This window comes from Tachypleus tridentatus, chromosome 1, assembly GCF_004210375.1.
Source record: "Tachypleus tridentatus isolate NWPU-2018 chromosome 1, ASM421037v1, whole genome shotgun sequence".
Lineage (NCBI taxonomy): Eukaryota > Metazoa > Arthropoda > Merostomata > Xiphosura > Limulidae > Tachypleus > Tachypleus tridentatus.
In genome coordinates, this window is record NC_134825.1 from 102,500,837 (window position 1) to 102,528,390 (window position 27,554).

General features: G+C 33.6%; 1 protein-coding gene across 4 annotated transcripts in view; it reads right to left on the reverse strand.

Moving 5' to 3' along the window:
* LOC143257210 (B-cell receptor CD22-like) overlaps window positions 1-26,606 on the reverse strand; it is a 104,964-nt gene extending 78,358 nt beyond the window's left edge. For 2 of the 4 annotated variants that reach the window (XM_076515620.1, XM_076515631.1), the window contains exon 1: window positions 17,661-17,743. Coding sequence is in view for 2 of the 4 variants with exons in the window: in XM_076515602.1 (XP_076371717.1) it covers window positions 26,483-26,528 (46 nt within the window). In the remaining 2 variants the exon portion in view is untranslated. Of the gene's footprint in view, window positions 1-17,660; window positions 17,744-26,482 lie in introns of those variants that run through there. The other 2 variants (XM_076515602.1, XM_076515611.1) reach the window with 2 other exon arrangements.
* Window positions 26,607-27,554: the final 948 nt, after the last annotated feature.

Below are 27,554 nucleotides of genomic sequence, written 5' to 3' on the forward strand. Positions count from 1 at the left end.
CTGAAAACAGTCCCTAATCTGTAGTATTAACCATACCATCACACTGAAAACAGTCCCTAATCTGTAGTATTAACCATACCATCCCATTTAAACAATCCCTAATCTGTAGTATTAACCATACCATCACACTGAAAAAAGTCTCTAATCTCTAGTATTAGCAATACCATCACATTTAAAATATTTTCTAATCTGTAGTATTAACCATGCCATCACATTGAAATCAGTCTCTAATCTGTAGTATTAACCATACCATCACATTGAAAACAGTCTTTAATCTGTAGTATTAACCATACCATCACACTGAAAACAGTCCCTAATCTGTAGTATTAACCATACCAACCTGTTTCAAACAGTCTCTAATTTGTAGTATTAAGCATACCATCACACTGAAAACAATCTCTAATCTATAGTATTAACCATACCATCACATTAAAAACAGTCTTTAATCTGTCGTATTAACCATACCATCACATTCAAAACACTTTCTAATCTGTAGTATTAACCATACCATCACATTCAAAACAGTCTTTAATCTGTCGTATTAACCATACCAACACATTGAAAACAGTCTTTAATCTGTAGTATTAACTATACCATCACATTGAAAACAGTCCCTAATCTGTAGTATTAACCATACCAACCCCTTTAAAACAGTCTCTAATCTGTAGTATTAAGCATACCATCACACTGAAAACAATCTCTAATCTGTAGTATTAACCATACCATCACACTGAAAACAGTCTTTAATCTGTCGTATTAACCATACCAACACATTGAAAACAGTCTTTAATCTGTAGTATTAACCATACCATCACATTGAAAACAGTCCCTAATCTGTAGTATTAACCATACCAACCCCTTTAAAACAGTCTCTAATCTGTAGTATTAACCATACCATCACACTGAAAACAATCTCTAATCTGTAGTATTAACCATACCATTACACTGAAAACAGTCTTTGATCTCTAGTATTAACAATACCATCACATTGAAAACATTCTCTAATCTGTAGTATTAACCATACCATCACACTGAAAACAGTCCCTAATCTGCAGTATTAACCATACCATCACACTGTAAACATTCCCTAATCTGCAGAATTAACCATACCATCACACTGAAAATAGTCCCTAATCTGCAGTATTAACCATACCATCACACTGAAAACAGTTCCTAATCTGTAATATTAACCATACCATCACACTGATAACAGTCCCTAATCTGTAGTATTAACCATACCAACCCATTTAAACAATCCCTAATCTGTAGTATTAACCATACCATCACACTGAAAACAGTCTCTAATCTCTAGTATTAGCAATACCATCACATTTAAAATATTTTCTAATCTGTAGTATTAACCATGCCATCACATTGAAATCAGTCTCTAATCTGTAGTATTAACCATACCATCACATTGAAAACAGTCTTTAATCTGTAGTATTAACCATATCATCACACTGAAAACAGTCCCTAATCTGTAGTATTAACCATACCAACCCGTTTCAAACAGTCTCTAATTTGTAGTATTAAGCATACCATCACACTGAAAACAATCTCTAATCTATAATATTAACCATACCATCACATTAAAAACATTCTTAAAACTGTCGTATTAACCATACCATCACATTCAAAACATTCTCTAATCTGTAGTATTAACCATACCATCACATTCAAAACAGTCTTTAATCTGTCGTATTAACCATACCAACACATTGAAAACAGTCTTTAATCTGTAGTATTAACTATACCATCACATTGAAAACAGTCCCTAATCTGTAGTATTAACCATACCAACCCCTTTAAACAGTCCCTAATCTGTAGTATTAACCATACCATCACACTGAAAACAGTCTCTAATCTGTAGTATTAACCATACCAGCACACTAAAAACAGTCCCTAATCTGTAGTATTAACCATACCAACCCCTTTAAAACAGTCTCTAATTTGTAGTATTAAGCATACCATCACACTGAAAACAATCTCTAATCTGTAGGATTAACCATACCATCACACTGAAAACAGTCCATAATCTGTAGTATTAACCATTATCACACTGAAAACAGTCCCTAATCTGTAGTATTAAAAATACCATCACACTGAAAACAGTCTCTAATCTGTAGTATTAACCATACCATCACATTCAAAACAGTCTTTAATCTGTAGTATTAACCATACCATCACAGTGAAAAAAGTCTTTAATCTGTAGTATTAACCATACCATCACCTTTAAAACAGTCTCTAATCTGTAGTATTACCATACCATCACATTGAAAACATCTTTAATCTGTAGTATTAACCATACCATCACACTGAAAACAGTCTTTAATCTATCGTATTAACCATACCATCACACTGAAAACAGTCTTTAATCTGTAGTATTAACCATACCACCACACTGAAAACAGTCCATAATCTGTGGTATTAACCATACCATCACACTGAAAACAGTCCCTAATCCGTAGTATTAAAAATATCATCACACTGAATACAGTCTCTAATCGGTAGTATTAACCATACCATCACATTCAAAACAGTCTTTAATCTGTAGTATTAACGATACCATCACAGTGAAAAAAGTCCCTATTCTGTAGTATTAACCATACTAACTTCTTTAAAACAGTCTCTAATCTGTAGTATTACTCATACCATCACATTGAAAACATCTTTAATCTGTAGTATTAACCATACCATCACACTGAAAACAGTCTTTAATCTGTAGTATTAACCATACCATCACATTGAAAACAGTCTTTATTCTTTAGTATTAGCAATACCATCACATTCAATACATTCTCTAATCTGTAGTATTAACCATACCATCACATTGAAATCAGTTTTAATCTGTAGTATTAGCAATACCATCACATTCAAAACAGTCTCTAATCTGTAGTATTAGAAATACCATCACATTCAAAACAGTCTCTAATCTGGAGTATGAACCATACCATCACACTGAAAACAGACTTTAATCTGTATTATTAACCATACCATCAAACTGAAAACAGTCTTTCATCTGTCGTATTAACCATACCATCACACTGAAAACAGTCTTTAATCTGTAGTATTAACCATACCACCACACTGAAAACAGTCCATAATCTGTAGTATTAACCATACCATCACATTGAAAACAGTCTCTTATCTGTAGTATTAAAATACCATCACATTGAAATCAGTCTTTAATCTGTAGTATTAGAAATACCATCACATTCAAAACAGTCTCTAATCTGGAATATAAACCATACCAACCCCTTTAAACAGTCCCTAATCTGTAATATTAACCATACCATCACACTGAAAACAGTCTCCAATCTGTAGTATTAACCATACCAACACATTGAAAACAGTCTTTAATCTCTAGTATTAGCAATACCATCATATTCAAAACATTCTCTAATCTGTAGTATTAACCATGGCATCACTTTGAAATCAGTCTCTAATCTGTAGTATTAACCCTACCATCACATTGAAAACAGTCTTTAATATCGAGTATTAACAATACCATCAGATTCGAAACATTCTCTAATCTGTAGTATCAACCATACCATCACACCGAAAACAGTCCCTAATCTGCAGTATTAACCATACCATCACACTGAAAACAGTCCCTAATCTCTAGTATTAACCATACCATCACACTAAAAACATTCTCTAATCTGCATGTATTAACAATACCATCACATTGAAAACAGTCTTTAATATCTAGTATTAACAGTACCATCACATTCCAAACATTCTCTAATCTGTAGTATTAACCATACCATCACACTGAAAACAGTCCCTAATCTGCAGTATTAACCATAACATCACACTGAAAACGGTCCCTAATCTGTAGTATTAACCATACCATCACATTCAAAACAGTCTTTAATCTGTAGTATTAACGATACCATCACAGTGAAAAAGTCCCTATTCTGTAGTATTAACCATACTAACCCCTTTAAAACAGTCTCTAATCTGTAGTATTACTCATACCATCACATTGAAAACATGTTTAATCTGTAGTATTAACCATACCATCACACTGAAAACAGTCTCTAATCTGTAGTATTAACCATACCATCACATTCAAAACATTCTCTAATCTGTAGTATTAACCATACCATCACATTCAAAACAGTCTTTAATCTGTCGTATTAACCATACCAACACATTGAAAACAGTCTTTAATCTGTAGTATTAACCATACCATCACATTGAAAACTGTCTTTTATCTGTAGTATTAACTATACCATCACACTGAAAACAGTCCCTAATCTGTAGTATTAACCATACCAACCCCTTTAAACAGTCCCTAATCTGTAATATTAACCATACCATCACACTGAAAACAGTCTCTAATCTGTAGTATTAACCATACCATCACACTGAAAACAGTCCCTAATCTGTAGTATTAACCATACCAACCCCTTTAAAACAGTCTCTAATTTGTAGTATTAAGCATACCATCACACTGAAAACAATCTCTAATCTGTAGTATTAACCATACCATCACACTGAAAACAGTCTTTAATCTGTAGTATTAACCATACCATCACATTCAAAACAGTCTTTAATCTGTAGTATTAACGATACCATCACAGTGAAAAAAGTCCCTATTCTGTAGTATTAACCATACTAACCCCTTTAAAACAGTCTCTAATCTGTAGTATTACTCATACCATCACATTGAAAACATCTTTAATCTGTAGTATTAACCATACCATCACACTGAAAACAGTCTTTAATCTGTAGTATTAACCATACCAACCCCTTTAAACAGTCCCTAATCTGTAATATTAACCATACCATCACACTGAAAACAGTCTCTAATCTGTAGTATTAACCATACCAACACATTGAAAACAGTCTTTAATCTCTAGTATAAGCAATACCATCATATTCAAAACATTCTCTAATCTGTAGTATTAACCATGGCATCACATTGAAATCAGTCTCTAATCTGTAGTATTAACCCTACCATCACATTGAAAACAGTCTTTAATATCGAGTATTAACAATACCATCACATTCCAAACATTCTCTAATCTGTAGTATTAACCATACCATCACACTGAAAACAGTCCCTAATCTGCAGTATAACCATCACACTGAAAACGGTCCCTAATCTGTAGTATTAACCATACCATCACACTGAAAACAGTCTTTAATCTGTAGTATTAACCATACCATCACACTGAAAACAGTCCCTAATCTGTAGTATTAACCATACCAACCCCTTTAAAACAGTCTCTAATCTGTAGTATTAACCATACCATCACACTGAAAACAAGTCTCTAATCTGTAGTATTAACCATACCATCACACTGAAAACAGTCCCTAATCTGTAGTATTAACCATACCATCACACTGAAAACAGTCCCTAATCTGTAGTATTAACCATACCATCACACTGAAAACAGTCTCTAATCTGTAGTATTAACCATACCATCACATTCAAAACAGTCCCTAATCTGTAGTATTAACCATACTAACCCCTTTAAAACAGTCTCTAATCTGTAGTATTACCATACCATCACATTGAAAACATCTTTAATCTGTAGTATTAACCATACCATCACACTGAAAACAGTCTTTAATCTGTCGTATTAACCATACCATCACACTGAAAACAGTCTTTAATCTGTAGTATTAACCATACCATCACACTGAAAACAGTCCATAATCTGTGGTATTAACCATACCATCACACTGAAAACAGTCCCTAATCTGTAGTATTAACCATACCATCACACTGAAAACAGTCCCTAATCTGTAGTATTAACCATACCAACCCCTTTAAAACAGTCTCTAATCTGTAGTATTAACCATACCATCACACTGAAAACAATCTCTAATCTGTAGGATTAACCATACCATCACACTGAAAACAGTCTTTAATCTGTAGTATTAACCATACCATCACATTCAAAACAGTCTTTAATCTGTAGTATTAACCATACCATCACAGTGAAAAAAGTCCCTAATCTGTAGTATTAACCATACCAACCCCTTTAAAACAGTCTCTAATCTGTAGTATTACTCATACCATCACATTGAAAACATCTTTAATCTGTAGTATTAACCATACCATCACACTGAAAACAGTGTTTAATCTGTAGTATTAACCATACCATCACATTGAAAACAGTCTTTATTCTGTAGTATTAACAATACCATCACATTCAATACATTCTCTAATCTGTAGTATTAACCATACCATCACATTGAAATCAGTTTTAATCTGTAGTATTAGCAATACCATCACATTCAAAACAGTCTCTAATCTGTAGTATTAGAAATACCATCACATTCAAAACAGTCTCTAATCTGAGTATTAACCATACCATCACACTGAAAACAGTCTTTAATCTGTAGTATTAACCATACCATCACACTGAAAACAGTCTTTCATCTGTCGTATTAACCATACCATCACACTGAAAACAGTCTTTAATCTGTAGTATTAACCATACCACCACACTGAAAACAGTCCTTAATCTGTAGTATTAACCATACCATCACATTGAAAACAGTCTCTAATCTGTAGTATTAAAAATACCATCACATTGAAATCAGTCTTTAATCTGTAGTATTAGAAATACCATCACATTCAAAACAGTCTCTAATCTGGAATATTAACCATACCAACCCCTTTAAACAGTCCCTAATCTGTAGTATTAACCATACCATCACACTGAAAACAGTCTCTAATCTGTAGTATTAACCATACCAACACATTGAAAACAGTCTTTAATCTCTAGTATTAGCAATACCATCATATTCAAAACATTCTCTAATCTGTAGTATTAACCATACCATCACATTGAAATCAGTCTCTAATCTGTAGTATTAACCATACCATCACATTGAAAACAGTCTTTAATATCGTAGTATTAACAATACCATCACATTCCAAACATTCTCTAATCTGTAGTATTAACCATACCATCACACTGAAAACAGTCCCTAATCTGTAGTATTAACCATACCAACCCCTTTAAAACAGTCTCTAATCTGTAGTATTAACCATACAATCACATTGAAAACAGTCTTTAATCTCTAGTATTAACCATACCATCACACTAAAAAACATTCTCTAATCTGTATGTATTAACAATACCATCACATTGAAAACAGTCTTTAATATCTAGTATTAACAATACCATCACATTCCAAACATTCTCTAATCTGTAGTATTAACCATACCATCACACTGAAAACAGTCCCTAATCTGCAGTATTAACCATAACATCACACTGAAAACGGTCCCTAATCTGTAGTATTAACCATACCATCACATTCAAAATAGTCTTTAATCTGTAGTATTAACGATACCATTACAGTGAAAAAAGTCCCTATTCTGTAGTATTAACCATACTAACCCCTTTAAAACAGTCTCTAATCTGTAGTATTACTCATACCATCACATTGAAAACATCTTTAATCTGTAGTATTAACCATACCATCACACTGAAAACAGTCTCTAATCTGTAGTATTAACCATACCATCACATTCAAAACATTCTCTAATCTGTAGTATTAACCATACCATCACATTCAAAACAGTCTTTAATCTGTCGTATTAACCATACCAACACATTGAAAACAGTCTTTAATCTGTAGTATTAACTATACCATCACATTGAAAACTGTCTTTTATCTGTAGTATTAACTATACCATCACACTGAAAACAGTCCCTAATCTGTAGTATTAACCATACCAACCCCTTTAAACAGTCCCTAATCTGTAATATTAACCATACCATCACACTGAAAACAGTCTCTAATCTGTAGTATTAACCATACCAGCACACTGAAAACAGTCCCTAATCTGTAGTATTAACCATACCAACCCCTTTAAAACAGTCTCTAATTTGTAGTATTAAGCATACCATCACACTGAAAACAATCTCTAATCTGTAGGATTAACCATACTATCACACTGAAAACAGTCTTTAATCGGTAGTATTAACCATACCATCACATTCAAAACAGTCTTTAATCTGTAGTATTAACGATACCATCACAGTGAAAAAAGTCCCTATTCTGTAGTATTAACCATACTAACCCCTTTAAAACAGTCTCTAATCTGTAGTATTACTCATACCATCACATTGAAAACATCTTTAATCTGTAGTATTAACCATACCATCACACTGAAAACAGTCTTTAATCTGTAGTATTAACCATACCAACCCCTTTAAACAGTCCCTAATCTGTAATATTAACCATACCATCACACTGAAAACAGTCTCTAATCTGTAGTATTAACCATACCAACACATTGAAAACAGTCTTTAATCTCTAGTATTAACCATACCATCACATTCAAAACATTCTCTAATCTGTAGTATTAACCATACCATCACATTGAAATCAGTCTCTAATCTGTAGTATTAACCATACCATCACATTGAAAACAGTCTTTAATCTCGAGTATTAACAATACCATCACATTGAAACATTCTCTAATCTGTAGTATTAACCATACCATCACACTGAAAACAGTCCCTAATCTGCAGTATTAACCATACCATCACATTGAAAACAGTCTTTAATATCGAGTATTAACAATACCATCACATTGAAACATTCTCTAATCTGTAGTATTAACCATACCATCACACCGAAAACAGTCCCTAATCTGTAGTATTAACCATACCATCACACTGAAAACAGTCCCTAATCTGTAGTATTAACCATACCATCACATTCAAAACAGTCTTTAATCTGTAGTATTAACCATACCATCACAGTGAAAAAGTCCCTAATCTGTAGTATTAACCATACCAACCCCTTGAAAACAGTCTCTAATCTGTAGTATTACTCATACCATCACATTGAAAACATCTTTAATCTGTAGTATTAACCATACCATCACACTGAAAACAGTCTCTAATCTGTAGTATTAACCATACCATCACATTGAAAACAGTCTCTAATCTGTAGTATTAACCATACCATCACATTCAAAACAGTCCCTAATCTGTAGTATTAACCATACCAACACATTGAAAACAGTCTTTAATCTGTAGTATTAACCATACCATCACATTGAAAACAGTCTTTAATCTGTAGTATTAACCATACCATCACACTGAAAACAGTCCCTAATCTGTAGTATTAACCATACCAACCCCTTTAAACAGTCCCTAATCTGTAATATTAACCATACCATCACACTGAAAACAGTCTCTAATCTGTAGTAATTAACCATACCAGCACACTGAAAACAGTCCCTAATCTGTAGTATTAACCATACCAACCCCTTTAAAACAGTCTCTAATTTGTAGTATTAAGCATACCATCACACTGAAAACAATCTCTAATCTGTAGGATTAACCATACCATCACACTGAAAACAGTCTTTAATCTGTAGTATTAACCATACCATCACATTGAAAACAGTCTTTAATCTGTAGTATTAACCATACCATCACAGTGAAAAAGTCCCTAATCTGTAGTATTAACCATACCATCACACTTTAAAACAGTCTCTAATCTGTAGTATTAACCATACCATCACATTGAAAACAGTCTTTAATCTGTAGTATTAACCATACCATCACATTGAAAACAGTCTCTAATCTGTAGTATTAACCATACCATCACACTGAAAACAGTCCCTAATCTGTAGTATTAACCACAACATCACACTGAAAACAGTCCCTAATCTGTAGTATTAACCATACCATCACACTGAAAACAGTCTTTAATCTGTAGTATTAACCATATCATCACACTGAAAACAGTCCCTAATCTGTAGTATTAACCATACCAACCCGTTTCAAACAGTCTCTAATTTGTAGTATTAAGCATACCATCACACTGAAAACAATCTCTAATCTATAATATTAACCATACCATCACATTAAAAACAGTCTTTAAACTGTCGTATTAACCATACCATCACATTCAAAACATTCTCTAATCTGTAGTATTAACCATACCATCACATTGAAAACAGTCTTTAATCTGTCGTATTAACCATACCAACACATTGAAAACAGTCTTTAATCTGTAGTATTAACTATACCATCACATTGAAAACAGTCCCTAATCTGTAGTATTAACCATACCAACCCCTTTAAACAGTCCCTAATCTGTAATATTAACCATACCATCACACTGAAAACAGTCTCTAATCTGTAGTATTAACCATACCAGCACACTGAAAACAGTCCCTAATCTGTAGTATTAACCATACCAACCCGTTTAAAACAGTCTCTAATACCATCACACTGAAAACAATCTCTAATCTGTATTAACCATACCATCACACTGAAAACAGTCTTTAATCTGTAGTATTGACCATACCATCACACTGAAAACAGTCTTTAATCTGTAGTATTAACCATACCATCACACTGAAAACAGTCCCTATTCTGTAGTATTAACCATACCATCACACTGAAAAACAGTCTCTAATCTGTAGTATTAACCATACCATTACACTGAAAACAGTCTTTGATCTCTAGTATTAACAATACCATCACATTGAAAACATTCTCTAATCTGTAGTATTAACCATACCATCACACTGAAAACAGTCCCTAATCTGCAGTATTAACCATACCATCACACTGTAAACATTCCCTAATCTGCAGAATTAACCATACCATCACACTGAAAATAGTCCCTAATCTGCAGTATTAACCATAACATCACACTGAAAACAGTTCCTAATCTGTAATATTAACCATACCATCACACTGATAACAGTCCCTAATCTGTAGTATTAACCATACCAACCCATTTAAACAATCCCTAATCTGTAGTATTAACCATACCATCACACTGAAAAAAGTCTCTAATCTCTAGTATTAGCAATACCATCACATTTAAAATATTTTCTAATCTGTAGTATTAACCATGCCATCACATTGAAATCAGTCTCTAATCTGTAGTATTAACCATACCATCACATTGAAAACAGTCTTTAAACTGTCGTATTAACCATACCATCACATTCAAAACACTTTCTAATCTGTAGTATTAACCATACCATCACATTCAAAACAGTCTTTAATCTGTCGTATTAACGATACCAACACATTGAAAACAGTCTTTAATCTGTAGTATTAACTATACCATCACATTGAAAACAGTCCCTAATTTGTAGTATTAACCATACCAACCCCTTTAAACAGTCCCTAATCTGTAATATTAACCATACCATCACACTGAAAACAGTCTGTAATTTGTAGTATTAACCATACCAGCACACTGAAAACAGTCCCTAATCTGTAGTATTAACCATACCAACCCCTTTAAAATAGTCTCTAATTTGTAGTATTAAGCATACCATCACACTGAAAACAATCTCTAATCTGTAGTAATAACCATACCATTACACTGAAAACAGTCTTTGATCTCTAGTATTAACAATACCATCACATTGAAAACATTCTCTAATCTGTAGTATTAACCATACCATCACCCTGAAAACAGTCCCTAATCTGCAGTATTAACCATACCATCACACTGTAAACATTCCCTAATCTGCAGAATTAACCATACCATCACACTGAAAATAGTCCCTAATCTGCAGTATTAACCATACCATCACACTGAAACAGTTCCTAATCTGTAATATTAACCATACCATCACACTGATAACAGTCCCTAATCTGTAGTATTAACCATACCAACCCATTTAAACAATCCCTAATCTGTAGTATTAACCATACCATCACACTGAAAACAGTCTCTAATCTCTAGTATTAGCAATACCATCACATTTAAAATATTTTCTAATCTGTAGTATTAACCATGCCATCACATTGAAATCAGTCTCTAATCTGTAGTATTAACCATACCATCACATTGAAAACAGTCCCTAATCTGTAGTATTAACCATACCATCACACTGAAAACAGTCTCTAATCTGTAGTATTAACCATACCATCACACTGAAAACAGTCTCTAATCTGTAGTATTAACCATACCATCACATGAAAAAACAATCTTTAAACATTAAAAACAGTCTTTAAACTGTATTAACCATACCATCACATTCAAAACATTCTCTAATCTGTAGTATTAACCATACCATCACATTCAAAACAGTCTTTAATCTGTCGTATTAACCATACCAACACATTGAAAACAGTCTTTAATCTGTAGTATTAACTATACCATCACATTGAAAACAGTCCCTAATCTGTAGTATTAACCATACCAACCCCTTTAAACAGTCCCTAATCTGTAATATTAACCATACCATCACACTGAAAACAGTCTCTAATCTGTAGTATTAACCATACCAGCACACTAAAAACAGTCCCTAATCTGTAGTATTAACCATACCAACCCCTTTAAAACAGTCTCTAATTTGTAGTATTAAGCATACCATCACACTGAAAACAATCTCTAATCTGTAGGATTAACCATACTATCACACTGAAAACAGTCTTTAATCTGTAGTATTGACCATACCATCACACTGAAAACAGTCTTTAATCTGTAGTATTAACCATACCATCACACTGAAAACAGTCCCTATTCTGTAGTATTAACCATACCATCACACTGAAAAACAGTCTCTAATCTGTAGTATTAACCATACCATTACACTGAAAACAGTCTTTGATCTCTAGTATTAACAATACCATCACATTGAAAACATTCTCTAATCTGTAGTATTAACCATACCATCACACTGAAAACAGTCCCTAATCTGCAGTATTAACCATACCTTCACACTGTAAACATTCCCTAATCTGCAGAATTAACCATACCATCACACTGCAAGTAGTCCCTAATCTGCAGTATTAACCATACCATCACACTGAAAACAGTTCCTAATCTGTAATATTAACCATACCATCACACTGATAACAGTCCCTAATCTGTAGTATTAACCATACCAACCCATTTAAACAATCCCTAATCTGTAGTATTAACCATACTATCACACTGAAAACAGTCTCTAATCTCTAGTATTAGCAATACCATCACATTTAAAATATTTTCTAATCTGTAGTATTAACCATGCCATCACATTGAAATCAGTCTCTAATCTGTAGTATTAACCATACCATCACATTGAAAACAGTGTTTAATATGTAGTATTAACCATACCAACACACTGAAAACAGTCCCTAATCTGTAGTATTGACCATACCAACCCGTTTAAAAGAGACCCTAATTTGTAGTATTAAGCATACCATCACACTGAAAAGAATCTCTAAAGTATTAACCATACCATCACACTGAGAACAGTCCCTAATCTGTAGTATTAACCATACCATCACACTGAAAACAGTCTTTAATCTGTAGTATTAACCATACCATCACACTGAAAACAGTCCCTAATCTGTAGTATTAACCATATTATCACATTATTAACTCTAGTATTAACCATACCATCACTGAATCTCTAATCAGTATTAACCATACCATCACACTGAAAACAGTCCCTAATCTGTAGTATTAACCATACCATCACACTGAAAACAGTCCCTAATCTGCAGAATTATCCATACCATCACACTGAAAACAGTCCCTAATCTGTAATATTAACCATACCATCACACTGAAAATAGTCCCTAATCTGCAGTATTAACCATATCATACCTCTAATAACAATAATCGCTGGAAGTTCTCGAGACACTATGGTCAAAATTCAACAAACAAACGACTTTCCAAGATGTTATGTGGGTTGATCAGGAGAGACGTTTGTAGAATATGGTTAATGGTGTATGTGATTGGATGAAACAATAATTCACATCTGTCTGCTTGACTTTCAATAACCTACGGAAGGCTAACAAATTACAATCCTTATGCAATATCTTAAAAGATTTTTTGAGTTCCAATTACCGAATTTCTCTTTCAAAATGCATCATTCATTTTTATTTGTGAATAATAATTCGTCAAAGAAATAACTAAATGTTATCGTCTTTGTTGTCCTGAGAACCGCTCTTCATATGAGAAGTTTGATGTTTTTTGAAAGAGGGACATAACCGGTAATCGAAAACTTATTGATTCATTTCTTCTTAAGACGGTTGTTCTCTCTGATCAATCTCCTGCCATCCTTTGTGTACAGGAATTAAACACACGTGGCGAATCTGAACAGAGCTGTTATCTACACATGTTTGTAACTCACAGACTAGAAGGAAGACAGCTAGTCAATAGCACTCACCGCCAATTTTGGAGCTACTCGAATAACGGTAGTTAACTGTCACTCTGATAAAGCAACGCAACCTGAAAGTGTAGAACACATTTTTGCGGTAATGGATCTGAAAATATGATGTAGAAATCCGGACAAATTAATTATCCGGCTACATTTGGAATGGGCAATACATTTTAAAAAGAAAAAAAGCATTCTGGGTAATTATCTTCGAAATGAAACATCTTGGTCATTGGTTTCATGTTGTTCAATAAAAATGGGGAAAAAAATTGTGTCCAGCCTTATCAAACATGCTTGCCCTTTCAGCCGTGAGATATATATATTGTGGAGGTCAATCCCTCTATTCCTTAGTAAAAAAGTAGTCCTAGAGTTGGCGGTGGTTGGTGAGGACTAGCTGCTATTTTTCTAATCCTTTAGTGCTAAATTAGGGAGTGTTAGCGCAAATAACCCTCGTGCAGCTTTGTGCGAAATTCATACGAAACCAGAAACCAAATTTCATTAATTTTTTTTTCAAATTAACATTTTGTAAATACGTGTTATCTGATTTGCAATACTAGTTATGTTATGGATATTTTGTGTAATAAGGAAACATTTTATGTTTCCGACGAAACAAGCGCACATATATCGTCTGCTAAAGTAATGTACTTTTATTTTATGTTACTTATTCTATTCGTAATATGTCTGGCATGGTTTGGTGGTTAGGGCGCTATACTCACAATCTGGAGGATTGGAGGTTCTAATCCCGTCACGAAACATGTTCGCCCTCACATCTGTGGTGGCGTTGTAATATTACAGTCAATCCCTTCTTTTCGTTGGTGAAAGAATGACCGAACCATGTGTGCTGGGTGCTGACTTCCATATCACATCTTAATTAATAACAGGTAGCCCTCGAGTTGGTTAGTGGAAAATTCAACAAATAAACGATATTCATGTGACCAAGATCTCAACTGTTTGTATAATATTATCTTACATTATTACAGACGTTTATAGAATTTTGGCCTAACTTTAATGTTCATAAAACGCTGCTCCTTGAACAGGTATTATTAATTTAGAATTTTCGAGCAAAGCTGCACATGGATTATTTATCTGCGCTTATTGGTCCCTAACTTTAAAACGTCAGCGCTTGGTATACTCTTGTTTGACCGAATAGTGGATTCGGCTGTTCTCTTATAATGTGCCAAAGTACAAAGTGCGAAGTGCATTTTTTATTCGTATCGTGACTTATTCGTCTTTGGATACACAGTCAGGACACACTAATCACTAAGTCACCTCTGGACCGTGTAATGAACTGAATCAACATTCGAAAAAAGTCTAAAAACCAAAACACTTTCTTACACATACCTAAACAATTTTGTCAAATTATTTCCAAATCAACACGTGGTATACATACCTAAACAATTTTGTCAAATTATTTCCAAATCAACACGTGGTATACATACCTAAACAATTTTGTCAAATTATTTCCAAACCAACACGTGGTATACATACCTAAACACTTTTGTCAAATTACTTCCAAACCAACATGTGGTACACATACCTAAACACTTTTGTCAAATTACTTCCAAACCAACATGTGGCACACATACCTAAACACTTTTGTCAAATTAGTTACAAACCAACATGTGGTACGCATACCTAAATACTTTTGTCATATTACTTCCTTACCAACATGTGGTACATATACCTAAAATATTTTGTCAAATTATTTCCAAACCAACATGTGGTACACATACCTAATCACTATGGTCAAATTACTTCCAAACCAACATGTGGTAAACACTTTTGTCATATTACTTCCTTACCAAAGTTTGATACACAGACATCGAGAACATGAGAAGAAACGTGGCGTCATTCAACATTAAGTGACTCCGGGGATTTACAGTGGTATTATCTCTTGTTTCGCTCTCTGCAGTAAATATAACACAGATATCCCATTATATAGTAGTTCATTAACAAAACAACTATAACGAATTATTAATTCACGTCCTGTGCTTGTTGCGTGCTATCTTCTCTTACATGCGTATACGGGTGACTCGTGGTCGACCGTGCGAAGGGGTGTTATAGCCCTTGGAAGAGCACCCTAGTAGAATAACTCCAAGTAGATTTTCAGGTCTCTGAGCTCGAACCTGGGATCGGAGTTTGTGACTCTGGATACCCCCTCCAGAGAGTTTGGGGGCATACTTGAAACAGTGTTATGAAATTCACCCACAAACTAGCGGGACTAAACTTGGCGCTGGTACACAAGGGCTACCTGCACTAGCTGTCTTTAATTTGAACGTGATAGACAAGAGGGAAAGCAATTGTTAACATCACCCATCGTCAACTTTATCAACGAGTAGTGGGATTAACTATGACATTACACGAATATTTCATGCTAGCAGTAGGAAATATTTTTTTTACAACAACTCACACATTTAACTATTAAAATTTCCATTTCCATTGGATATTAAACCGTGTTCAAGTTCTAATTACACTTAACAAAAGCCACAAACAATGGGTAGAGACGGGTAAAATTTATTTGATAAAATCACCTAACACATTCGTTTATCAGTTTACCAGCTGTCAAGCTCTGTTTCACATATCGTTCGTTGGAAAGTTAGTACATAGGAGACTATCCCGAAACAAAATATGGATCAAATAAAAGCAACATATTTGTGTTAACAGATATTTCATCGAAAATTTATCAAATTGGAATCAAAATCGTAAATAAGAAAAGATGTCGTTTATTTCTTGTGAAGCGCAAAAAATACAAACTTGGTGATTTGAGTTGTGCTCACTACAGAGATCGAAGCCTAAATTTCAGAGTTATAGCTTTTCAGTTTGGTATTTAGTTTTATTGATGTGTTCTTACGTACATACAAAATATAAATACACTGTAACACGTATAAATGTTTAAATAACAACCAGAAATACGTGACGTGTAAGTACCTAAACAAACATTACAAATACATCGTAGCAGAAACTGCCAGAGAAAAAGTCTGGAAAAGTAAGTTAACGGAAAAAAATCTGCCTTGAGAACGTATTTGTCATAAAACTTCTTTTCTTTAGACATGCCGTGAATGGATACGAGATTTTTATGTAAAATAAACTGAGTAAATGTCATGAAATTCATAATTTTATATCATTCATGCCAGTGAAAATTCACAAGTTAATAAAATGTAGTGAGATCATATAGACAATCTATCCAGCAAATCACATACAAAGAAAACTTTCTAGAACAAAGACACAGCTATACAAAGTGGTAATAAACTAATATCTGGTCTTCTGTTCTATGTAAAACATACATAAGTTTGAATGTGTTTAAAATCGTAATGTACATTAGATATAAGTGGTCTCGTTAAAAAGATTTTCTGATAAAAACGTTTCACGTGAAACAAATTGTTAAATTCCTTTCACTGACACCTCGCGAGATTGATAGTAACTAATAATAGAGAGAATCATGTGAACAACCTAACTTAAACAGTACATTTCTACTACGATTTACCAGTGTTCTAACGTTCTCGAAGAAACATTGGAATTAACAGAAAAAAAAAAGACTTACGTGACGCATCGTTTGATTAATTTGGCGAATAATTGAAAGCTGTTGACAGCGACTCACTCTTATTGGTTAGGAATTCAACTGTCTCATTTCAGTTAAATAGGCACAAGTACTTGAAACATTTTAATAGAGATCCAGTCTAGCAAAACAAAACGTTTGTAGCATCACGTGACTTGTAGAGTGTAATTTAATTACTTTCCCCTTTTGTTTTCATTGTTTTGACCTTAGCTTTACTGTGAGGAATATGTCTTCCCAACTAACCCTTTCATTAACACCCTACACCCACTTCTTACAAGTGTAGAAAATTCTCATTGTGTGCGTTTACCCAGTAGTAATAACCAATAGCAGTGGAGTTCCACTACACTGAAGTAATTATTGTGTTGTATAAGACAAAAAGAAACGTTCCAAGTCGATTATATTCTCTGTGTAGAGGAACTGTGTTTATAGGGGTCGCCACTAAAAGCGGTGATTAAAAAACAAACAAAATTGTTTCTCAAACGTCTTGCGAAAAAAACAGTTAAAGGTTGAAGGTTAGAAAACATTCTTTATATCAGTAAACTACTGTTAAAGGATGAAGGTTTGACAACATTCTTTATATCAGTGAACTACTGTTAAAGGTTGAAGGTTTCATAACATTCTTTATATCAGTGAACTACTGTTAAAGGTTGAAGGTTTGACAACATTTTTTATATCAGTGAGCTACTGTTAAAGGTTGAAGGTTTGACGACATACTTTATATCAGTGAATTACTGTTAAAGGTTGAAGGTTTGACAACATTCTTTATATCAGTGAGCTACTGTTAAAGGTTGAAGGTTTGACAACATTCTTTATATCAGTGAACTACTGTTAAAGGTTGAAGGTTTGACAACATACTTTATATCAGTAAACTACTGTTAAAGGTTGAAGGTTTGACAACATTCTTTATATAAGTGAGCTACTGTTAAAGGTTGAAGGTTTGACGATATACTTTATATCAGTGAACTACTGTTAAAGGTTGAAGGTTTGACAACACACTTTATATCAGTGAACTACTGTTAAAGGTTGAAGGTTTGACAACATTCTTTATATCAGTGAGCTACTGTTAAAGGTTGAAGGTTTGACAACATTCTTTATATCAGTGAGCTACTGTTAAAGGTTGAAGGTTTGACGATATACTTTATATCAGTGAACTACTGTTAAAGGTTGAAGGTTTGACAACATTCTTTATATCAGTGAACTACTGTTAAAGGTTGAAGGTTTGACAACATACTTTATATCAGTGAACTACTGTTAAAGGTTGAAGGTTTGACAACATACTTTATATCAGTGAACTACTGTTAAAGGTTGAAGGTTTGACAACATTCTTTATATCAGTGAACTACGTCACAATCTGTTGTTTTCAGAAAATGTCTACGTGCGTGAACATGTGTCAAATTGTAACCAACCTTACCATGTACGTGATCGTGTGTCTAATGGTAACCAAGCTTACCATGTATGTGAACATATGACTAGTGGTAGCCAACTGAACAAACCATACCAAGTGTATGTGGACATATGACTAATGGTAACCAATAAAACACATCTTACTAAATGTGTGTTGACATATGACTAGTGGCAGCCATAGAACACATCTTACCAAGTGCGTGTGGACATATGACTAGTGGTAGCCAATAAAACACATCTTACGAAGGGTGTTTGGACATATGACTAGTGGTATTTAATAAAACACATCTTAGTAAATGCGTGTGTGTGGACATATGACTAGTGGTAGGCATAGAACATGTCTTACCACCAAGTGTATGTAGACATATGCCTAGTGGTAACCAATAAAACACATCTTACTAAGTGTGTTTAGACATATGACTAATGGTTAATAATAAAACACGTCTTAGGAAGTGTGTGTGTGGACTTCTGAATAGTTGTAGCCAATAGAACACGTTTTACCAAGTGTGTGTGGACATACGACTAGTGGTAGCCATAGAAGCCATGTTACCAAGTGTATGTGGACATATGACTAGTGGTAGCCAATAAAACACATATTACGAAGGGTGTGTGTAGACATATGACTAGTGGTAGCCATAGAACATGTCTTACCACAAAGTGTATGTGGACATATGACAAGTTGTAACCAATAAAACACGTTTTATCAAGCGTGTGTGGACATATGACTAGGTGTAACCAATAGAACACGTCTTACCAAGCGTGTCTGGACATGTGACTAGTGGTAGCCAATAGAACACATCTTACCAAGTATGTGTGGACATATGACTAGTTGTAACCAATAGAACACGTCGTACAATACTATACTCATACCTAGCCACTTCTCCACACACACATAATATATATGTCAGTATCATTTCTGATCAAGACGTTAACACAGAATCACGTAAACAAATTGTAGAGGTTTCGAAACCAGACCTTCAACTCAACCAGTTTTGAACAGTTAAGTTATCCTGTTTATTCTTCTAAAAATAATACTAAACCGGATAATTTTTGGGTTTCGTTTGATAACAGGATTAGTTATTTGGAACTTTACTCGTATGGCTGATTAAATCAAGATTTTGATTGGTTAATTATTAATTTCAAAGATTAATTTATTAAAACACGCCTTTCTTCCGTAATGATTACAATATCTCAGGTTTCTGGTACGAATTACTGAAGACTTATGTTGTATATGTCATGATCAAACTGTTGATGTCCTTAAAATAAATTACGAAGTTAATCATAAATGAAATGTTCCTCATTTTGTCTTAATAAAACTATCTTGGTGATAAATATGTTGATTAGAATCTAACATTTTAACATCTTGGAGTTAAATAAAACTAAAAACCTATATAAGAAATTAAAAACATTTATTTATATCGATCAGTTGAGAGCTATATAAAACAGCTCATTAGTGTCTCTGCAATAATTCACTGGGCTTATAACGTAAAATATCTGGTTTAGATTCACGAAGTTGACCAAGCACAAATAGCCCAAAGTGTGGGTCTATAATTTACAACAAACATAGCACACGAAAATAATCTATTTTCAATATTATCCTCTGATAACTTTGATACCAAGTAATTTACAAGTATGATTACCATTGTAAAAAGAAAGAGAAATGGATATTGTTATATAATAATTCTAGTATCATATCCTTCTGTATTTTATTATGAACATATTAACTAAATAATATAATAAATTACATTCAAGTTAATCACACGTAACATTTATGTTTACTATAGGGAACATTTATAGTAACCACAGGCAACATTTATTTTAACTATAGACGACACTTATATTAAGTAAAGACATTTTTATTAACCACAGATAACGTTTATATCAACAATAAACAACATTTACATTAGACACAGGTAACATTTATGTCAAATATAAACAACATTTATATTAACCACAGGTAACGTTTATGTCTTTGTTTGTTTGTTTTGTAATTTCGCACAAAGCTACTCGAGGGCTATCTGTGCTAGCCGTCCCTAATTTAGCAGTGTAAGACTAGAGGGAAGGCAGCTAGTCATCACCACCCACCGCCAACTCTTGGGCTACTCTTTACCAACGAATAGTGGGATTGACCGTCACATTATACACCCCCACGGCTGGGAGGGCGAGCATGTTTAGCGCGACGCGGGCGCGAACCCGCGACCCTCGGATTACGAGTCGCATGCCTTACGCGTTAGGCCATGCCGGGCCAACGTTTATGTCAACTATAAACAACATTTATATTAACCACAGGTAACATTTATGTCAACTATAAACAACATTTATATTAACCTCAGATAACGTTTATGTCAACTATAAACAACATTTATATTAACCACAGGTAACGTTTATGTCAACTATAAACAGCATTTTTATTAAACACAGGTAACATTTATGTCAACTCTCAACAACATTTATATTAACCACAGATACTATGTCTATTAATGTAACATGCAAAAGTTAGAAAGGTTTGAAAAACAACTCTTACGTCAAAATTGTTAGCGGAATTTTTTTTTTTTCTCGGATCACATTTCTTCTTGTACTTTAGTATTATTACAGAAATCAATGACACTGATGACTTGTGTGACACACAGACCTTAAGATATATTCGAGCTTATTCGAGAAACGTCTACGGCAAACACAAATTAATTGAATGAAAATTACGGAAACTTGGAGTTGTGAATAGGTTTTCGTTACCAGACCGAGACGACTTGATATTTCTAAGTTTAAGTAATATAGAGTATCGAATTGATTGATGCTTTCGTCAGAGAGATACAAGTTAGTTAATAAGTAAAGCTTCTACACGAACGACAAGTAGAAACGAATGGAACATTAATCAACCCTTAAATTTACCATCAAACACCATATCCCTTCCTTCCCTGCAAAGTACCTAATTATATTAGTTCTTAAGTGATAGTGACTTGGAAAATAATCAAAACATTTGAGTGTTATATATTCCCTCAAGGGCGCAAGTAGCTAAAAATCACTTAGATGACACTATGTATTTAATGTAAGCTTCACTCTGTTTTCTCCAGTGACAATATTAACCACAACTAATTATTTATATTTCTCGTATTCATGATTACGATATAAATATGAAACCTAACTTCGAACCTTTATTTCTGTTGTTTGGTGGTACAAAATAGACACTGTAGGATATATTTATTTAGTTAATTCTGTGCAAGTAGTACCAGTGTACTCTCACATGTAAACTACATGAACCACAATAATGTTGTTTTTCTCTTACTGTATCACCCCTGGTGTCAAAAACGTCAAGTTCTCTCCTGCAAAGCAAATAGTTTCCAATAGCCAGCTTTCAAGTTAAAGCGCAAGGTTTTGTAGTAATCATGTGCCTAACAACCATGCTATAGGACTAACTGTCAATCCTATAAAGCATCCATAATTAAAGTGCAGAAACTTGTGGTAACACACGGGTTGCTTCGCTTCTTCTGTGTGGGTATTTGGGTATGTTAATTTCTGGATACCCAGGAGGGTCAGGTGCACGAGACCTCTTCCTTCAAACACACGGGTCACAGCCTGACATGAGAGTTCCTAAATCCAGCGCGCTACCATAGAGCCAATCCACGCCCACTTACTACTTTTTATTTGTCAAGAAATAACATGATAGGTATCCAACGTTTCGTTATCAGAAATGTTTGTTTTGGTGTTCACTTTTAAACGTGACCGAGAGTATAAATGAATGTGAAGTAATAATAAGTGGTTCTCGTAGAGAGAAAGACTGCTCCACTCAAGTTTAATACAGATATACCTAAGGTATTATAAGTGGTTCTCGTAGAGAGAAAGACTGCTCCACTCAAGTATAATACAGATATACCTAAGGTATTATAAGTGGTTCTCGTAGAGAGAAAGACTGCTCCACTCAAGTATAATACAGATATACCTAAGGTATTATAAGTGGTTCTCGTAGAGAGAAAGACTGCTCTGCTCAAGTTTAATACAGATATACCTAAGGTATTATAAGTGGTTCTCGTAGATAGAAAGACCGCTCTACTCAAGTGTTCGAAAACGTGTGAAGGTGACTTTTTATGTTCTTTGAATCTGGTTTCCATTTTTCTACTTGTTTCTCCAATATAGAAGTCGTGGCAGTTATCACATTGTATTTTATAAATAATGTTGGTGTGGTGTTTGTCAGTGTAGTTTTTACATAGTATAGACCTCAGTTTTGTGCCTGGTTTTTGAATAAATTTGGTATTAACTGAAATGTCATATTTTGTTATTAGTTTTTGCCAAATGTTGGTTATTTGTCTGCTGATGTCGGGGATATATGGTATGCAGCAGTATATGGTTTCGTGATTTTTTGATTCGTGAGATATGTTTACATATGTTTACTTTTGTTGGTTGATTTTGCTTTCTGTCTAGGTGTGTGTGTATAATGTTTTCTACGGTTTGTGGAGGAAACTTATTGATGTTGATGAAGTATTGTTTTATTTTGTCTAATTCATCGTTAATTTTATCTGGTGAGCATAGTTTTATGGCTGCGTTTATTTGGTTTCTTAGTATGTTGAGTTTTTCTTTTGTTTCATGTGCTGAGTCCCATGGAATGTATAGTCCAGTATGGGTGATTTTTCGGTGGATTTCTGTTTTGAATTGTGTGTCGGTTCTTGTAATTTTGAGGTTAAGAAATGATATTTGATTGCTTTCTTCCTGTTCACATGTGAAGTTAATGTTGGGATGTATAGAGTTAATATGATTGAAAAAATTAAGTATGTGTTTTGTAGATTTGAATCCCGCAACCGTGTCATCTACATATCTATACCAGTATAGTGGTGGATGTAATGCTGTGTTAATTGCTTGTGTTTCAACTTGTGTCATAAAAATATTGGCTAGAACTGGTGATACTGGGTTGCCCATGCTTAGGCCATTTGTTTGTATATAGTTGTGGTTGTTGAACATGAAGTTTGTCTTTATCGTGGTGAATTCTATGAGAGTTGCTAATTGATTGCTGGGAATGTCTATAGTTGGGTTCGGGTCTCGGATATAGAGTTCTAAGGCTATCTTGCAGGCTTCACTGGTTGGAACTGCTCTACTCAAGTTTAATACAGATATACCTAAGGTATTATAAGTGGTTCTCGTGGAGAGAAAGACTGCTTTACTCATGTTTATTACAGATATACTTAAGGTATTATAAGCTTCCTACATAACCACCTAAGTTAGTAATTATACTAAACAATGACTCAAGTGAGTATTTAACAAACACCCTATAAAATAAACTAATAATATACAAGTTTATGCTTATGATCTGGAGAATTGTAAGTAATAATTAAAAAAGAATAGTAATATGTAGATTGTAAAATAAATAATAATCAGTTTAAAATGTTAAAACAATAGTGAATTCAATTATGTGTCTAGGGAATTCAAATACTAAAAATGTACATACGTCTCCTAATGTAAAAAACAATAACATGGTGTGAATAAGTGTGATTGGTGATTCCAGAGGTAGAAAGAAATGAAAAAGATGTAAAAAGCTAGCTGTATATAGATCAATTTGGACACTAAATTCAAATATCTAAAGTTGACATAAAGTATATTTAGAATAAACTACAGTAGTGTTGCTAAGTATAAAGAAAAACATGAAAATTATTAGGTAGGTTTTATCGTTATAAATTCTTAGAAAGTATTTAATTATACATTGTTAGAAAGCATTAAATTATATATTGTTAGAGAGTATTAAATTACATATTGTTAGAGTATGAAATTATATATTGTTAGAATATTAAATTATATATTGTTAGAGAGTATTAAATTGCACATTGTCAGAGAGTATTAAATTACACATTGTTAGAGTATTAAATTATATATTGTTAAAAAGTATTAAATTACACATTGTCAGAGAGTATTAAATTACACATTATCAGAGAGTATTAAATTACACATTTTTAGAGTGTATTAAATTATATATTATTAGAGAGTATTAAATTATATATTGTTAGAGAGTATTAAATTATACATTGTTAGAGTATTAAATTACATATTATTAGAGAGTATTAAGTTATATATTGTTAGAGAGTATTCAATTATATATTGCAAGAGTATGATATTATATATTGTTAGAGAGTATTAAATTATACATTATTAGAAATGTTATAATTGTACATTGTTAGAAAGTATTCATGTTTTAGAATATTTTCTGTTACATACGGTTAGAGAATGTTCTCAGATTACATTGTTATAAAATAATGCTGTTATTTGTTTTACTGTCACAATCATTACATTTGAAACAATCCATCATTTGTAAAACTTGATTAGTGTGTAAGAGATAAAAAAAACAGTTTGTGTTTGTTGATTTTACTAAATGTAGTTTCATTTTGTTTAATATATATTTTTCTTGTAAAGCGAGATTTAAACCTTGTGGCACTGAATGGTTTAACTTCTACAGATCTCCTTCGATATTCATTAAATATTAAGTGTCAGTTTACATTGGTGTACTGCGGCTATGTTTTTTTAGCTGTTTTTTTTTCTACAAGCTTTTTAATATAGAACAGAGACTGACCAATAACGAATTTCAAATAATAGATCGTCTAAAATTACAAAAAGGGCTACATACGCTTAATATTTATTAATTTTGAACTGATGGACTAAAGTGACGGCAGCAGGTCAATAGCACCCACCGCCAACTTCTGGACTACTGTTATCGAATAATAGGATTTGTCTGTAACACCAAAGGTAATTGAAACTAAAATCTAAGATTCAAACTACAAAACATCAACACTGAGTTAAAGTCATACAACAACAACATCAATATCGAATTAAAGACGTACTACAACAACATCAACTTTTAGTTAAAGTCACAAAGCAACATCAATTTTTAGTTAAAGTCACAATACAACAACATCAATTTTTATATAAAGTTTGAGAAAAAGACAATCCATATTCACTATTATATTTATTATAACACATTAGAACTAGGCCTAATATATTTTAAAATATTTTATTCTTGGCATGGCCAAGCGTATTAAGGCGTGCGACTCTGAGGGTCGCGGGTTCGCATCCCCGTCACGCCAAACATGCTCGCCCTTTTAGCCGTGGGGGCGTTATAATGCGACGGTCAATCCCACTATTCGTTGGTAAAAGAGTAGCCCAAAAGTTGGCGGTGGGTGGTGATAACTAGCTGCCTTCCCTCTAGTCTTACCCTGCTAAATTAGGGACGGCTAGCACAGATAGCCCTCGAGTAGTTTTGTGCGAAATCCAAAAAACAAAAAAGTGATACCTTATCAGTTTTCAAGAACTAGAAATGTCTTCCAGTTTTTGTTCGTTGTTTTATCAATTGTCAGTTTGTTGAGCTCAACACAAACTTTTAAGACCATTTCTTTATAAAAAAATATAAACTTATTTTTAAGTTTACTTACGATTCCTGATAAACGACTGAAAGTGATAAAAAATAGAAGTATTCATAAGTCAGTTATAAGTTTTATGGTAGCGCTGATGTCCTCTATTTGACAGAAAACGAAGAGTCTTTTGGCGTCCTACCAACTTTTGTTTTTATACGAGAATGTTCTTAAAGAACCTTGCACTTGAACCTGACTTTTAGGAGTCTGATAAGAACCCTGCTGTTACGTCTGTTACTTAGATACATTTAACGCTACTGAGTAGATAATAAACTAAACACAGACGATATTATAGAGTTTTGGTTGTGTAGTCATCGACCATTGTACTTCATATTCGTGTGAATACATCGTTAACATTGAGACTATTTTGACATCTGTTTACATATGTCCTCATTATAAATCAACATCTACCCATAAATTAAATAAAAACAGTTACTTGCTCATAGATAAAGTACAGTAAACATGATTTATTTAACAGAAGCAAGTAATAAAACAAACTCTGTGCTTTTATTTTTACAAAAGCAAAGTCGATGAGATTACGGATTGTTCATGTTTTTAGTTTCAGAAAGACCTGGTATGGCTTGTTGGTTAGGGCACTCGGCTCGCGAGTTCGAATTCCGTCACCGACTGTTCACCCGTTTCAGTCTTTAAGTGTTATGATACGGTTAATCCCACTTTTTGTTTGTAAAACGACTAATCCAAAATTTGGCAACGGGTGGATGGTGTTGACTAATCGCCTTCCCACTAGTTTGTCACTTCAGAATTAGGGACAGCTGGTAATGCTGACTAACGCCTTCCCTCTAGTTTGTCATTTTATAGTTAGGGATAGCTGGTGATGCTAACTAACGCCTTCCCTCTAGTTTGTCACTTCAGAATTAAGGACAGCTGGTAATGCTGACTAACGCCTTCCCTCTAGTTTGTCATTTTATAGTTAGAGACAGCTGGTGATGCTAACTAACGCCTTCCCTCTAGTTTGTCACTTCAGAATTAGAGACAGCTGGTGATGCTGACTAACGCCTTCTCTCTAGTTTCTCACTTCAGAATTAGGGACAGCTGGTGATGCTGACTAACGCCTTCCCTCGAGTTTGTCACT